Raw genomic sequence first — 18010 nt, forward strand, 5'->3', positions numbered from 1 at the left:
TTTTGGGCTAAAATTGAACCTTTTAACACTTTTGGGTTGCAATATGCTAAGAAGCCCGTTGCAATATGTGCCAATTGCAAGTTATGTCAATTTAAATGTAGATGCTACAATTGCAAGACTTTGCCAATCTGGATTCAAATGTAGATGCTACAATTGCAAGACTCTGTCGATTTAAATCATTCATACAGAAATATGTGCAACTATTGAAGCCTTCATTTTCTATGGACTCTATTGATCTAAATATATATTTAAAAATTAAATAATATATATTTTTTTTTCGGTTCGGTTTGGGAATACCGAAATCCCAAAAACTTGAGACCGATTCCCGTACCGAAATTTCAGGATCGGTTCGGTATTGGGTACCGAAATTTTCGGGAATTTCGGTTTGGTTTCGGGAATTTTTCGGTTTGGTTTGGGATTTTTGGGATTTTTTTCCAGCCCTACGTAAAATATTGCATTTCAGGGAATTTCAAGCTCATAGTGAGCTTAAGGAGGTTCTCACAAGCTTGGGGGTACTTCGTTGGTGGAAATTGGACGTTAGAGGACTGAGAACGAAGCTTTTCAAATTTGGCCGGATTATCGAGTTTCCTCAGGTAAAATCTAGGGGATTTTAGACCTTGAAACTTGTGTATCATGATTCTACATGTTTAGGGCTTCATTTTGGTATAAATTGCGTGAAAATTGGTTGAGAAACGAAGGAGAACAAGAAGTTTAAAATTTTGCCCAGTTTTCGGCACCGGTGATGATCGCCGGAGTTGGAGGAAGGAGACGAGAGAATATTCCGTCAAGTCTGACAGAATATTCTCACGCCGTTAGTCAGTTTTAATGGAATCCGTTAGGATTTAACGGAATATTCCGAAGAATATTCCTAATGGCGTCACAGTCTCAGCCCTGTGTGCCAGGCACGTGCCGCGCGTGGGTGGCACGTCTGGCCGTGCCTTGGCCGGCACGTGAGGGCGCGTGGGAAGTCCAAAATTAATTCTAAAAATATGGGGATGTTCGTGGAGTTGTGTAGATCACTGTGGTATATTCAGATACCCAAATTAAACATCGTATGAGAAGTTATTTCGAATTGTTGGTTATGTGCTTTAAAATAACGTTTTTATAGTTGTTTCGCATATAGGTGAGACCTATCCCGAGGACGAGCGCATTCAAGGGCGTCACGGGGGTTACGACCCGTCGACATATCAGTGAGTGGGCAGTTATTTTCTGTATTTACCTATATACTATTGATTTTCCCAGAAATTGAATATAAATGAAAGTATGTTTTAAATGCCATGCATGCATATTATGAAATATTTGAGTTAGTAATTGATGCATATATATATGTGAAATTGTGTTGTGGACGCACATGTGAGTTTTATGTTATTCATGTGAATTATTGATGATGTGAATTGTCTTGAGAGCTCATAACATGCACCCCTGGTGTTAGTGCTTATATTATTCACCCCGCACCACACGCTCACCTTGGATCCAAGTAGGTGCATGTCGTACAGATCACAGTGGTGATTCCGACATGTCGTACAGACCATTAGAGGTGGTTCCGACCTGTAGGTGACTTTAGATTGTTATACAGCTGTTGATGAGAGAAGCACTAGAGCGTATTCTTACACCATTCTTGTCGTACAAACTACTTCAGGTAGTTTCGACTTATGTGCAGAGTAGTACCGTACAGGTCACAATTAGTGATTTCGGCTGGATTGGATATTGAGCTATCGAATTAACCGTACAGGACAAACTGCAGGGTCTCCGATTGATTCCTTATTTCACCTGTTATATTGTTGCATCTTTATGTTGTTGTGAAGCATAGCATGGCATATACATAGTGGCATGTTGATAGCATAACTTGAGATATGTTTTAAAATGAATATATATGTTTATATATGCTATTTTTCTGGGAATGTATACAGGTTTTACAGCGAGGGGTTAGAAATGTTATTAAATGAAATGTTTTCGAAAAACTTTGTTTTACTGACCCACTCAATCTTGTTTTGCGCCCCTCCAGGTTCTAGTTAGCAGCGTTGGTGGTTCACAAGGATTCCCACGACATTCTGACAGACTACTCAAATGTAGGACTCATCTGCGGGTGTTGTAATTTAGTAATGGTCCTACTTGACTGCACCTAGTACTTATGTTCTGAATATGCGTGTTTCACACTTAAACTCACTCTAGCATGTTAGTTGGATTATTATGGCTAGTACTTGGTTTTTATTCCTTCGTATATCTTTTATCCTTTATGCTTCTGCGTCGCACTTATGGTTACGTCACACTCACGTGACGGCCAGCACGCCCTGATTCTAGGTTCGGGGTGTGTCAGTTTGGTATCAGAGCCTAGGTTGCAGTCCTGTATAAATTGTGAATGCTCTAATGATCTTTTGATGTTTTCTGTCAGAACTATGCTGCCTCGTAGGGAACCACGTCGTGCTTCTGAGCCTAATTTCCCTGACATAACTCAATTAGGAGAAGCGATGGCCTATGCCTTTCAGAATGCAATTCGTCTTCCTCAGAGAACGCCCTGGAGACTATGTATAATATGAAGTTAGACCGATTCATGGGTAATGGGTCATGAAGGGGCAGAAAAGTGGTTAGACCATATATTGAGAAGACTTTTCAGGTGATGCAGAGTCAAGGAAATCTTTCTTCTAATAGATGGGTCAAGACCACTACTTGGTTTTTAGGACGAGAGCCTGTAGCTTGGTGGGTAAATCAAACTCAGTTTATATCACCTGAAGCGGCAACAGATTGGGAAGTATTCAAAGAGAATTTTAAGAAAATATTTGTTCCCCCAGAGTACATTGATCGTAAGAAGCAGGAGTTCACTTAATTGAAGCAAAAGAATATGTCGGCGCATGAGTATTATCGGAAGTTTACGGACTTATCCCGCTATGATCCTGATACAGCTGGTAACCAGGTAGAGATGCTTCGCCGTTTTAAGCTGGGAACTAAGAAGAAATGGCGGACTTTTGCTAGTGCAATTGCTTGCACCAATTACCATGAGTTTTCTGAGATTCTGATTCGGATGGAGGATTCCGAAAACCTTCCTAGTAACAGTGATGAAGATGAAGATAAGAAGGATAAGCAGAAGACAGATGACAGAGGTAAAGGTATCTCCACTCAGGGACCCCGTAAGACTCAGAGTTTCAAGAAAAGTGGAGTGAGCTCGAGTTCTTCCAGTGGAGGATTTAGTGTCACAGACCCGAGGAGGGGTGGAAGATTTACTGGTGGACCCAGGTTTCAGAGACAGAGAGACTTTGGTGGTACCAGTGGTTCAGGTGCTCCGTTGTGCCGCCGTTGTAATTTCAGACATCATGGAGAGTGTAGGAGAAGTGGCGGTGGTTGCTTCACTTGTGGATAGTTTGGACATAGAGCTTCACAGTGTCCCTAGAGTCAGCAGAGGCCTCAGCAGTCTACTATGCCACCTCCAGCGCCGATTCAGCAGAACTTTGGACCAGGTAGTTATGGTCAGACGGGTCGTGGTGGTGCTTACCATTATCAGGGTGATGCTGCTCCCTATGCTTCTAGGCAGTATCAGTATTCCCAGGATTCTTATTCTCAGATTGGGTAATCCCAAGATCCTGGAGGTTATACTTCATATCCTACTATTCCCAAGATCCTTATTCTCAGACTGGGTATTTCCAAAATGATGGGGGGGGTGCCTATTTGTGACCAAAACTAGACCCGGCAGTTTTTGACACGACACGAAAATAATGGGTTTCAGGTCAACATGATAACTTATCGGGTGACGGGTTCTTAACGGGTATACGTGCAGGTAACACGTCGGTAACCCGTTTCGACCCGTTAAGAAAAAAATTATTTTGATAATTTTAAAGTTTAATTACTAAAAGATTTATTATAAAATACAATAGCCATATTAATAAATACAATATATTCTAAGGAAAACTAATGAAAAGAACTTGAAAACTTTGAGTTTTAAAGATAAGGACAAAATAAAAGGTAAAATGAATAGTACCAGAATTGACTTTTTAGTGTAAAAATGTGATTTTTCGTTAAAATAAACAGTACTGGGAGCTTTTTCATTCGCAATACGAGAGCAAACTACATGTTAGGAATAATACAGTCAGCCCCGCATAGGGAGGGTTTTGCCATACAAATATTGAAACCCGGTACAACAGACAAAACTCATTAGAGCCGACAGCAAATTAGCAATAGGATCTGCTTCACATTAAACACTAGTGTCGCAGCAACACTCAACAAAGATGCACCTCAAAAGGGAAATGGCAATTCCGCTCAATTTTCCCCCACCGCCCCGTTGGAGGGCCAAAGTACTTGCTCGTCATCAAGGACGCCATGAATTTGCTGATCCACTAGTGAAATATCGGCCACTCCTCTTTATATATCGATACAAACTCAGAACTTTATTTCTCCACCAGCTAAAGGAAAGATCCACACACCAGATCCAAAATAGATCTTCTGCCTTCGCCCAAAGCAAAAAAGAACGCTTGCATTGGATGTCTTGGAAGAAAGATCCAGCTATAAAACTGGAGAGCAGTCCTGAACAAGCCAGGGGATGATCAAAACCCTGCAAAAACGCAAGGACAAACAATTCTCCACATGGATCGAAGGGGCAAGGCCGAGTTTATTTTTCCAAATTGATTCTAGAGGAAACATGGAGAAAACCCCCTGAAATCAGAATAGGAAGGTGGCTGTTTGGTGTTCTACGGTGGTTGGTTTTTATCCTAAATAGTTTAGAGTTATCTTTCTAACGTCTCTCCGAAAAACTGAGAGTTAAGTGGATAAAACTCCAAACTAGCGGGTTGGTCTTAGAAGAGCCTACACACAGACACAGAGTCATGGAATACTTACAAATTCACTGCGACACTGAATGTCAATCTGTAAATGCTTACGCAGCAAAAAAACATGATCGGATTCGGATTCATCATATTGGAGAGATAATTATGGGAGTCAACAAAATATTGGGAGACAGCTTCTACATTCTAGGGGTTGCAAACAAACTTCAGTTGCAGGGTTTTTTGTGCCAAGCAGCCTGCCCTGAATTATTGGTTTAACTTAATGTAAATGTTGGAGCAGAACTTGAGTCAATATCTACAATTTTAGATGAAAGAATTGCTTAAATCAACCAAATTTCTCACATCTGCAACACGGTAAAGCAAATGCATTTCTGCTATCTATAATCCTAGTTCAGATCTTATTGGGCAATACTATTTTCATTGACATCATCAAGATTCAAACTAAGAAGTTACATCAATATGAAGAGATATTTGATCTTGCAATAACAAAAATCACGCGTCCGCATAAACAAAAAGGGTCAGAACTAAACCTGCAAGAAAGCATGAGGTAAACCTCAGACATTCTTTAACTTCTTCATCTTTGATGGAGGACATCTGCCTTTCTTTCTCAGTTTTCGCTTGCAAACAAGTCGCTTCCTGCGAAGCCTTATTTTCTTCGCCAGTTGCATCTTCTTCTTCTGCTCTAGCCGCTCTTGCAGCTTTGACTCCAAAGGAAGCTTGTCAACAGGTACCACCGCCTTTTCCTTGCTATCTGGAAGGGGCTCACTGCCCTTATTTGCAGCAGCAGTTTCATCAATGTCAGAGGAGGCCTTAACAACTACTGAAGCTGACCTTTTCACAACGGGCATATGAAGTCGAACTCCGCTGAAAGATTTCGGATGCAGATTATTGGGTTTCATGTGCATCCATGAAACTGAAAGCCAGAGACACAAAATAAAATTATCATACGAATATGAGCCGAAAAATATACGAAATAAAGCTGATATACAAACCAAATTAACTATAAAAACTAAAATAGTTGCTCTACAAGTTTTCAGTTTTCAAAAAAGCAAAAACAAAACCTGGAAGACTGAAAACGAAATGGAATAACTCGAGAATTAATTTACTGCAGCCGAATGTAGTACTTATTGCATCACTTTGTGTAAACTAGCATATCAGATTGTATACTTAGTAGCAGTAGGATTCTGCAATTGGCCTACACATCAATCAAACTTTAGTCACCATGTACTTTGACCTGGTCCTGGTAACTTATATGTACAAGGATGCTTTATCGTGACCAGTAAACCTGGAATTAACCACCAGATTCTGAACACAGCATTCAAGATAGATGTGTAAACAAAATGGAATCAGATTCCTGTAAGAATAACTTTGCAAGGATAAAGATTCAATCAATTGAATCACAATTCTCAAAAGACCAAGATAAGAAAACTGTAAATTTATAAGCATGAAACTGACCTGCAGAGCTTGCTCCAGATGATGATGCCATTGCAGCAATATGAACTCGAAACCTTCTACCCTTTAACAAGACTCAATAGCTCTCTCAATCAATAGGACTTGAAATCTCAATGAACCGTCTTCTTGTAAGGGCAGTGGCTCAAGACTTATATAGTACTCCCTTTACCATTCCGTATCAGAATAGGTTTAGGATTCAGACTTAACCACTAATACCGAAACACCAGTCCCAAACTAATTCTGGTACTGAGTTCCAATCCCACAAGGTTTATGCAGAACCTCAATGTACTTTTCCTGCATAAATACCAATAAATAATAGCTTACAGATTAGGACTTGTCTATATCAATCTTAAACACCATAGTTAGTTCCATATTCATACTCATAATCTTACAATCCCCCGATCCCGACCCTAAGAAAGTGTGTCAAAATGTGTCTCCCGATCTTGACCCAAAAAAATAGATGCAGACCTGGTTAGGAAGCAAAAATAACCATCTTTCTTGTTCTTTAATTTCCGAACTGTCCAGCCATGTCTGATGCATGTGCAACCAAGTTAAAGCAGCTGGCACCTCAGCCTGGTAAAGCCATAACAAATCATGAGTAATATAACTACCAGATTAAAATCTCTCCCAAGTTATTACATTCTAGGCCAACAGGGGACATGAACTTAAAGGGTTATACCTTCGACCTCATCAAAACTGTAGTCAGACAGCATTGCCGCCCGTTCTCTACACCAATAAATCCAACAATCTGTCATCGATAACAATCCATTTCTATCAGAAATGTTACAACCACACCCACTTTCTACTTATTAAAATGATTTCTTTAGTCTTTAATTAGTGAGTCGTGGGACCCGCCTTATTTTTATACTTCTATCATGGTTCCGGTCTCTCTTTCCCCTCTAATATCTGAATCAACTATCTCTCTCTAACTCTCAGGAACTCACACTCTCTCTAAGCTCCGAGAGCTTCTCTCTAGCTTTCACCTCACTTCCCTCACAAATCAAACCCCAAAAATCATATATTTGGAGTCCTTGAGACCTAGCGAACTCAATGGTACCCTTGCATGCGCCATCTGAGCACTGTGGGTTTTTCTGCCATTGAAGCCGAGAGCTTCAAAGCTCTAAAACTCGAACCCAGGTGAGGATTGTGTTCCTTCTTCAAATTTCTGGGTTATGCATGTTGGTTTTATGACAAAACTCAAGGGTTTTGATCTCAGTTTTTCTCTGTGTCAATAATCTAGCTCCGACGACGAACTCCGACGAGTTCGAGGTCCATCTCTTCCCAAAACCTGCTGCAGTGCGTCCAGGTGAGTTCTTAGGTATATTTGTGAAGTTTTAGAACCCCTTATTCAAGCCCTAACTCTTACCATCCCTTGTGCATGCATGTCCGGTTCCGACGACGAACTCCGGCGAGTTCGTGAGTGTCTGTTTGTGCAGTGTGTACGTTGTGCAAGTGTGTGTGCGTGAACCGTGTGTGTGTGTGTGTGTGTGTGTGTAAGTATGCTTGCTGTGCGTGCGTGTGTGTTTATATATGTATATATATATATATATATGATGCTGCTGTGCATGTGTGTGATTATATATATATATATATATATGCATGATGCTGTGCATGTGTGTGATTATATATATATATATATATATATATATATGCATGATGCTGTGTGTGTGTGATTATATATATATATATATATATGCATGATGCTGTGCGTGTGTGATTATATATATATATATATATATATATATGCATATGTGTGTGTGTGTGTCCGTGCATATGTACATGTGTGTATGGATATGTTGTGCAAGTGTGTGTATGTGTGCATGCGTGGGAGTGTGTGTGTGTTTATATATGTGTGTATATATATATATATGTGTGTGTGAATGTGTGGTGTGTGTACCGTGTGTGTATAAGTTTGGGTTTAGGCTTAAGCCCAAAACTCCCTCTTGTTCCTAACCTACCCAAACCCAAAACCCATTTCCATTTCCTAAAATTCTATCTTTTGGGTAGTTTATTAAATTGTACATTTTCGTGCTTAGGTGAAGTTGCTAGTGGAGACTTCCTTAATCTTTTTCCACACAATTCTGCTGCTTCGGAGTATCTGTGAGTGGACCACCTTCGAAAATTTGCATGTTTTATTGATAGAATTGCATAAGTCAATAGCATACATTGCAGAATTATTGATTTGAGAAATACCTTACAGAAGCATGATGATTTAATTATGATTGATATATAAATATTTTAAACTATTTTCACTATATCATATTTTCTATATAACCCTCATTCTGGTAGACTATTTGATCGATGACGATAGGATGCTAAGAATGTGTTTCAAATGACTTTCGAACACCTCTTTGTAGTATAGAGGATCGATGAATTTATGCTACGAAGTTGTATTTTAGAGATGAATTATGTTTTGTGCGTACCTAGTGAACACTATGCCGCCTGGGGCGAGGATCTGGTGTTGGCATTGAGGCCGGGAGAAATAATCCCTAGCGAAAGGCTGAGGGACACGGAGACAGGCATTGGGCCGGGAGGGAGATATCTCTGGCTACGGGCACAGAGACTGAGGTGCAGGCATTGGGCCGGGAGTATTATTATTCAGTGCACTCACTAGCAGCACAACTTGTATTATGCTTTCTGATATTGATTGATGAGATAATTTTTGATATGATTTTCTGAGATTGATTTGCAGAAAGATATATGAATTGTTTTTATGGCATGCTAGAGGTTTTGAGAAACCTATCACTTATTATTCTAGTAGTTTTCATTATTAAACTGTGGGGGTTAGTATGTTCATAACTGTTTTCGTACTATGTATGTATACAAGCTTGGTCCACTCACCCTTGTTTTGCGCCCCCATTCAGGTCTTAGGAACGAGGACTACGAGGCATCATACGAGGCATTCCCCTACCAGTAGCAGTCTATCTTCCACTTGTGTAATATTTGTAATGATCTTTCCTTTCGTGATCTTGACTTCGAACGTGTTTTGCGCACTCTAGCCATTTCCCTAAACTTTGTTTGTAACTCCCTTTGGATTCAGATGTTTAATCGTGCGTGTTTCTCCTAATCATTTCTCTTGTATTTCAATAAATGGCTTTCGTCACCTCAGGTGTCGGCCAGCACGTGCCTATCCTGATATTCAGGGAATATCGGGGTCGGGGCGTGTCAAGAAAACTAAATCATCAAGTTCGGCACGATAATTAGCACTCACAAAAAACAGTCTGCATGATGACTTTTCTGGAGTGCCAATAGCAGCTTCCTAAATTTTTCCACTTACATTTTACATAACCCTTTCAGCTTTAATGTCCATACTTGGAGAGTCTCAGATATTTAACTAACGACTAGCTACCAGTTTTGATATAAATGTTAGATATTCTACCAGATTAACTCAACGAAGATATTCTTCAATTCTTTTTCTATTCTCATATAAATGCTAGAAAGGAAGTCTCATCTCACCTTCAACATGCAGATTGATAGGAGTGTTGCCTCTGTTGATACTACGAAAACTTACTTCATTGGTATGTAATGTATCTATTTCAACGCAACCTTTAACTGTGTTTGATGCACACCAACATAAATTGTTTGATTTCTAGTGTTCATCTCACTCTTTCCGCATTTCATTCCTGTTATATCTTCAAATCAAGCTGTTAAGTGACTTTTTATGATGGCACAACAATTCTTGTATATCTTTCTTGTGGATTTTATCTTATTAAGAAAGGAGTTTACGCACGAGTTGGGGTGTTCTCTAGTGATTTAATTTATATATACGGATAAAATGGTTGAAGTAGCAAAATGAAGGGGTGCAGTTGGTAAAAAAAAACCCTGCAATTGGGGTTATTCTGCAGAGATAATGTCTGCATAGGGTGTTTGAGATGTCAATATTAGGATTTTGTACTTACTGTGCAATTTTTCCTAAACATTTGTCTAGAATCCTGCCTTGGTGTCACCAAAAACAACACATTACCTCTTTTTGTTGCATTTGTATCTTTCTACAAACTAAACAGGAAGTATCACTTTGAATCTGGAGGCAGCAAGAACATATCCTCTTATGAGATTGGTTCTTCTTTATTCAATTAACAAGCCTTCAGATTGTTCTCCTTTTGCCCCATTCTTTTTTGCCTTGGAGGGAGTAAGACTTTCGGTAAAGAGAAAAATATTGAACACACAGATGATATGACAATGGAGTGAGGATGTGTTCTGATTTGTGCAGGTAGTGTATTGAGTGGTGGTGGCAGTGCACCACTTCCAGAAGCTAGTGCTGAAGACTGGGTTAACATGATTAACGGATTTCAGAAGGGAGCTCTATCTAGTCGTTTGGGCATTCCTATGATCTATCGCATTGATGCTGTTCATGGACACAATAATGTCTACAATGCTACAATATTTCCGCATAATGTTGGGCTTGGATCTACCAGGCAGGTAAAAGTTTCAGATTCTATTTGCTTCATTTCAAAACATGATAGGGCATTGTTCTATTTTTACACAAAGGATGAGATCTGTCACCATCATTTAAAAGCAGCACTCTGTAACTGTATAACTACAACAAGGTCCCATTAGGGCCAAATCCTTACAAGTAAATCTGTATTATACTTCTACAAGTATTAAAATAACCGACCATGCATTAATCCTTTTAGATGTTTTCCGTTTTATAGTTCATTGAATGTGTCTTCTTTCTATTAAATATTTCCAGTACACAGGGACCCTGAACTGGTACGAAGAATTGGTTCTGCAACTGCTCTTGAAGTCCGAGCTATGGGGATTCCTTATGCATTTGCTCCTTGCATTGCGGTAAATAATACATTGCAAAGGATTTATTCGTTCAGCATTTTCTTCTTTTACATGGATAACAATGTCCATTGAGTGCATTCATATTTTCTCCATCTGATGACTTCTGTGCATTGCCTGGAACATCCTATATGGCTATGTAGAGATCCAAGATGGGGCAGGTGTTACGAAAGCTACAGCGAAGATCACAAATTGTGCAAGAAATGACGAAGATTATTCCAGGTTTACAGGGAGATATCCCTACAAATTCTCAGAAAGGAGTGCCATATGTTGGGGGAAAGTACGAATTTTATGAAAATAAGCATACTATACTTCTATCTTTTTTTTTTAATTTTTCTCTGTTCATTCCATTTTCATTTTTCCTTCTTTTGATTTAAAAGATACAATCTTTTGTATTGGAACTATTGTTCATGATCTTAATTTACTTGATCTTGTGACTTTAGGGAAGATAATTTGGATAACACGTTTCGTGTTTTTCTAGTTATGGATTCAATTAATAAATCAAATGAATTTAGTGGTTCTTTTTATTTTTTATTTCCTTTACTTCTGTTAAAATACTCAAGCTTTCAGTGATTCCTGATATATCTTTATTTATTATATTTTTGTAAAAAGGTTGCAGCTTGTGCAAAGCACTTCGTTGGTCATGGTGGCACAAGCAAGGGCATTAATGAGTACAACACTGTGGTTGACCAACAGGAATTGCTTAGCATCCACATGCCAGCCTATTCTGACTCCATCATCAAGGGTGTCTCAACCGTGATGATTTCCTACTCCAGTTGGAATGGGAAAAAGATGCATGCATACCGTGATCTAATTACGGACTTCCTCAAGGGCACCCTTAAATTTATGGTCCGTATCAACTATAAAGAATTCATTAATCTCATTAACCTGGTCCAGAATAACGTTGTCCCAATGGATCGTATTGATGATGCTGCGGTCAGGATTCTGCTTGTCAAGTTCACCATGGGTCTTTTTGAGAACCCTTTGGCTGATTTCAGCCTAGTCAATGAGCTTGGAAGCCAGGTCAGTTTATCCGAGATAATCAAATATCAGGATTTGAAACCCTCTTATTGGTCATTTGATTGATGTATATAGTTCGATAAAATTAGAGTGGACATTCCTTTGAAATTGGTTTTACATTCAATGGCCAAAAGACTGCTTAGTAAGTTTTGTATTTATTGATTTACTGACATGAATCAATCATTTTTGTATTTTAATTTAACATTACCAGGATCATAGAGATTTGGCAAGGGAGGCTGTCAGAAAATCCGTCGTGCTTTTGAAGAATGGGAAAAGCGGGAACATTACAGATCCAGTCATACCTCTTCCCAAGAAGGTGTCTAAAATTCTAGTCACCGGCTGTCATGCTGATAATCTGGGCTACCAATGTGGTGGATGGACAATTGCATGGCAAGGATTCAGTGGCAACAAATATACATCCGGTATAGTCTGCCTTCATCGCTATATTAAATGCATAATATTCTGTCTATATTCACTACTATTGTGCTCTACAATAAAATGAGAGAATTGAATATTCACAACATAGAACATTAAGCACTTAATACGAAGATTACACAGGTGCTGGTTAGGTATAACAAGAAAATCGTCTTCACAGTTATTGGAATGTATGGAAATAGATACCCGTGCGTATAGGATGTTCGTACATAAATGTATCTAATCTTGGCTGTATTTTTCATAAAACTTCCTTTTCATGATTAGGGACTACGATCCTTGGTGCTATAAAATCAGCAGTCGACTCAAGCACAGAAGTTATATACAGTGAGAATCCTGATGGTAATTTTGTAAAGTCCAACAACTTTGCATATGCCATTGTTGTGGTTGGCGAGCATCCTTATGCTGAGACCGCGGGAGACAGCCCAAACCTAATGATGGCGGAACCTGGCCCAAGTGTCTTCAGCAATGTGTGTGAAAGTGTCAAGTGCATTGTTATCTTAATAACTGGCAGACCTATCGTAATCGAACCATATATTTCCTCGATTGATGCTCTGGTGGCAGCATGGTTGCCAGGCTCTGAAGGCCAAGGCATTACTGATGTCCTTTTTGGGGATCATGGATTCAGTGGAAAGCTTCCAAGAACATGGTTCAGAACTGTCGATCAACTCCCAATGAATGTTGGTGATTCAAACCATGATCCACTTTTCCCGTTTGGGTTCGGACTGGAAACTGAGTCAGTAAAGGAGCTTGTAACAAGGTAACTCTTCATACATGTATATCTATTGGGACCAGCTTCGTAGCAGGTATCCTGGTTTCCTGCATGCTTGTTCATATAACAAAGCTTGATGGGAAAAGGAATGAAATGAAATTTACAAGGGAGTTGGGACCGGTGGTGGCTTCTAGGTTTCAATCTATCACTACTACATATTGTTTTAAAGCATTCATGTGTTCCGGTGTAATATAAACCGAAGAACTTGGTTACTTGTATCGATACTGACTACAGCTTCGTGATGCCTGCAGGTCGACCTCAGCTGGTGTTGTTGCAAGGCCATGCATGCTTATCGTCATGGTTGTTCTGATTCTCAGCTTATAGTTTAGAGGTATAGTTTTGGGTCTAGGATTATTGGGTTCTCAGCTTTTCCTAATTACGTAAGTTTCTGCTTACACATTGCCTTTTTCCTTTAAAAATTTCAGGAAGCTTTTACTAATGGTAGATTTTTGTTTTGAAATTCTTGAGTGAAAAAAAGAATGTTAGGAGGATCATCATCAATGGGCCCTTCTATTGGTCTATTATTATTTGTTTTTTTTTTTATGGTTTTTTTGCTTCAATACCACCTAGTAATGAATGATACGGAAAATGCATGTTTGAGATTGTTTGAATTTTTATCACAAATGGTCATTGAAAGTAACGTTGTTCGTCACTTTGTCTTTGAAGTTGAAAATTAATTAACATCGTCCCTAAAATTTACTAGAAACATCAAGGAGCTGATTATCACAACTTTTTTTTGGGTATCACACCCCTTAGTCCCTTCTAATTGCGCAGATCACCACCCATTGCAGCCCCATGACGTTGAACAAGAGGACGCAAGCTGAGAGAGAATACAAGAAGAAACTGTAACAAACTTCACATGCATCACACACTTCTCACTCTCAGCTACTATGACAGCTAGCACAATCCTAGCTTATGAGCTAGTTTAATCTCAGCCATCCATTTCCAATTCAAACAAATAACAACAAGAATAAGTACGGAACTTGAACTCTTAAGAAATCAGCTTCAAGGCTTAATCACTAACAACACATACGATCAAAGAGAAAGAAAAAACAACTTTACAATACGTACGGATAAGTAAATACTGTCCACGTACCAACTGCAGGTGAAGCAAGAAATACGCAAAAAAGCAAAAAACTAAATAAAAGAGCTCTTAGAAGCAGAAACCAACTCAAAACACGAAGGAGTCACAAAATCACCATTTCTTCCCTCTCCCAGGTCCCTTAGTCTTACTACTATATCAGTGATGATGCGCCAAATACCTCAATCCCCATTACCCCGTGACCCACAGATACAACCCCATATCCTCCCACCTCTCCTTGAGGCTGCCACCGCCTTCTCCTTCTCTTCCTCATGTCTTGACTGCTTGAGATCACTCAAAATTGCCTTAACAGCCACGCCTCCTTTTCCCCGTAGCTTGAGTCCACTATATCACTCAAAGGTGCAGTGCTCTGACACTGATCCAAATACCCCTAAGTTCTGAGAAATTATCGTTTTTAAAGAGAGAGATGCTACAGTTCCCTCTACCTCAAGGAACTCCAAACGTCGCTGCCTGAATTCTCCCAGATGTCGCTGCATCATCTCTTCCCCATAGCTTGACTCCTCAGGATCAGTGAAAATGTGATGAGAAATTTGTTGGCAGTCCCACATTGGTGGGGGAAATGAAAACAAATGAGTTTAAATAGGATTACCCTTTATAACAATTACCGAGGTTTTTTAGGGTAAACTCGCAAAGGTCACTGCCGCATCTCTACCAAATGTCGCTGCCACATCTCTTCCATCTCTTCCAAATGTCGCCGTTGCATCTCTTCCATCTCTTCCAAATGTGGCCGCATCTTTTCCAGCATCTCTTCCAAATCTCGCCGCGCGCATCAAATGTCGCCGCGCGCATCAAATGTCGCCGCATCTCTTCCACATGTCGCCCCATCTCTTCTCTCTCTTCCAAATGTCGCCGCTGCATCTCTTCCACTTCCAAATAATGTTGCCGCCGCATCTCACCCTCTTCCAAATGTCGGGGTGGCCACGGCATCTCTTCTGGTTCTTCCAAATGTCGCCGCCGCATCTCTTCCAAATAGCTTGACTCCTCAATATCAGTCCATACACGTTCACACCACCAGCGGTGGAGGGATTCCACGTCCTCAGGATCAGTCAAATTTTCTGAATCACCCCTCCAGGGAAGGCGGGATTCAACATCAGCCACCGCCTCATTTTGCTCATTGTTTGGGACCATGGCATTAATCACGTCAACCGGTTTCCACGGAGCCAAATCCCTCAAAGTGATGAATTGCTGTTTTGGGCGGCAACCACGTATACCAGTTTCCACTATGTCAAGGCGCTTCAAATACCATAAGTCTTCAGGCAACTTCGAAAGTTTTGAGCACCCACGGAGAGTGAGCCATTCGAGACTCAACAAATTGCAGATACTGTCCGGAAGATAGAACAGGCTTTTGCAGTTTTTCAGATTTAACGACACTAGCCCCTGAAGCCGTTCAATTGATGTAGGAAGCTCTCTGATAGATGTTCTATCCAAATCAAGGCTTGCTAATCTTTCCATATTTTCTAATCTTTCCAGACAGTTTTGCAGATACTGTCTGGAAACACCTCAAGATTTGTACAACCAGAAAGAGAGAGATAATTTAGGGACTTGAGTTGACAAATGCTGCTTGTAAGACTCTTAAAGTGTTTGCTATACCGTAGCGTCAAAGTAGCAAGTCCCGTAAGACTATAAACTATGGATGGCAATTCTTTAATTGCAATCCCTCTAACCTGAGCAAATTTTTGGCGAGAGGCTTGCTTTATAAGAGATTGGTATGCTGATGGGACTTCTGCAAACATAGTCCAATCTAAATGAAGCTCTGTTAGGTTCTCCGTAACTTTTAGAAACTCTGGAAAATTCTTCAGATTTGAGCAGCCAGAAACATTCAGGGCTTGAAGAGATCTCATACGAATGCTGCTTGGAAGAATCTCTAATCTTCTGCAATCCTTCAGGCTCAGGATAACGAGTCCCGTAAAATTTTTTATGGACGAGGGCAGTTCTGAAATTGCAGTCTCATCTAAATTAAGCTCTAATAGGTTCATAACTTCAGGAATTTCTGGAAAAGTATCCAGATTTGAGCAGCCGGAAAGATTAAGGGTTTGAAGAGATCTCATATGAATGCTACTTGGAAGGCTACGAAGTTTCTTGCATCGCTCTAGACTCAAAATCTCAAGGTTTCCAAGAGATGAAATTGTGAGCGAACCATTCGGCGTTGATAATGAATACGAAGATGTGCGATTTCACGTGGATTAACCCCCCCCCCCCTCACCCCCCCCAAAATCCATTTTTGTTGGTTCACATTCTAAATATTGACGGTTTACCTTGTTCTCCTTAATTTCCTATAATCGGTAGTATAGGGGCGACATCTTGACATTTGTTGCAGTGTCGTATCCATCTGTACCCCCCTCCACTACCTTGCTTGTCTCCTTTAGTTTATCTGTTGCTTGCCTCCCTTAACGAGCAGAAACCAAACAAGAACACCCAATTTTAACACACTCAAACATCATCAGCGTCCAAGAAGGCTAGGCGCCATATCACAGAGATCCGTCTTGGCCTAGGTCCCTCTCCAGTTTCTTGCTAATCAAAATTCAAACCCAATTTTTGATTCGGAAATAAATTTCAAAATTTAGGAAATTTTATTATCTGAAAAAGAAATAATTTTCAAGGGTTTTGGGTACACTGTGACTGTGCTGATAAACACATGGATACCAAGCTCTGTTGTGATTGCTTCCCTTTACGTTTTTTCGCCAATCTTTGTGCACCATTTAGACATTGATAGTGATGCCAGTTTTAGCTGTATCCTCACATAAAAATTGCCAAATATACACAGATGTCAAAGATCTTGAAGTTTGGTACACATGCTTTGTCAGGGAAGATCAATGTATGCGATTGGGTTGTCTGAAATTAGCAGTGTAAAAGGAGGATTGATGAATCTGAGAAAGAGGATTGAAAGCAAAAGAGATGAGAAGCTGAATGGAAAACGTCGCTCCAGCTTCCTCTTTGATTCAATCTCGCCCACTGAATAAAAATGAGAGAGACAACGCAAGAAGGAACCGTTACAAACTTCACATGCATTACACACCTCTCATACTCGCAAACCTCTATCCAGTCTAGTAAGGGCTTTGAAGCAGCTTCTAAAACGGACTAAGGGCTCGTTTAAGCATAATAAAAAATTGGGTTTACACCCCCCTTGTGTACCTGGTAAGCCCCTCTTCACATTGGATCTAAGCATATATTCTTAGCTTTTGAAGCATCCGACAAATAAGGAGGATAGGTTTTTTTAGAAGTTTCTGACTCTTCTTCAAATAAATCCATTTTATCGGGATTAAAAATAGGAATTGGTAAAAATCTCAAAGACAACACAAGAAGGAACTGTTGCAAACTTCACATGCATCACACACCTCTCATACTCACATGTCTTGCATGTGTATATCTAAGACAAAGTCCGCTACTATGACAGCTGGCACAATCCGAACCTATGAGCTAGTCTAATCTCAGCCATCTAATTTCAATTCAAACAAATAAGGACAAGACTATGGAACTTGAATTCTAAGAAATCAGCTTCAAGGCTTAATCACTAACAATACATACCTGATCAAAAAAGAAAGAAAAAACACAACTTTACAATACATACGGATAAGTAAATACTGTCCACGTACTAACCGCAGGTGAAGAAAGAAATACGCGAAAAAGCAAAAAACTAAATAAAAGAGCTCTCAGAATAAAGAAACCAACTCAAAACAC

General features: G+C 39.8%; 1 protein-coding gene and 1 long non-coding RNA gene across 2 annotated transcripts; both read left to right on the forward strand.

Annotated features, from left to right (window-relative positions):
- Window positions 1–7135: 7135 nt before the first annotated feature.
- Window positions 7136–9288, forward strand: LOC114824143 (uncharacterized). The gene is made up of 4 exons (XR_011573982.1): window positions 7136–7358; window positions 7462–7527; window positions 8258–8321; window positions 9086–9288. It is a non-coding gene; the product is annotated as an uncharacterized lncRNA (long non-coding RNA).
- Window positions 9289–11156: 1868 nt separating this feature from the next.
- LOC139190012 (uncharacterized) lies at window positions 11157–13573 on the forward strand. Its single transcript, XM_070809597.1, has 5 exons — window positions 11157–11286; window positions 11612–12029; window positions 12238–12448; window positions 12726–13218; window positions 13482–13573. The coding sequence occupies exons 1-5, from the start codon at window positions 11159–11161 to the stop codon at window positions 13552–13554; spliced, it is 1323 nt and encodes a 440-aa protein (XP_070665698.1). The 5' UTR covers window positions 11157–11158; the 3' UTR covers window positions 13555–13573.
- The last annotated feature ends 4437 nt before the right edge of the window (window positions 13574–18010 follow it).

Source organism: Malus domestica, chromosome 02, assembly GCF_042453785.1.
Source record: "Malus domestica chromosome 02, GDT2T_hap1".
NCBI lineage: Eukaryota > Viridiplantae > Streptophyta > Magnoliopsida > Rosales > Rosaceae > Malus > Malus domestica.

Coding starts and splice junctions, on each gene's coding strand:
- LOC139190012 (XM_070809597.1), top strand. CDS start 11,159: ATGGGGCAGGTGTTACGAAAGCTACAGCGAAGATCACAAATTGTGCAA. Junction 11,287..11,611: donor GTGCCATATGTTGGGGGAAA/GTACGAATTTTA, acceptor ATTATATTTTTG/TAAAAAGGTTGCAGCTTGTG. Junction 12,030..12,237: donor TCAATGAGCTTGGAAGCCAG/GTCAGTTTATCC, acceptor TAACATTACCAG/GATCATAGAGATTTGGCAAG.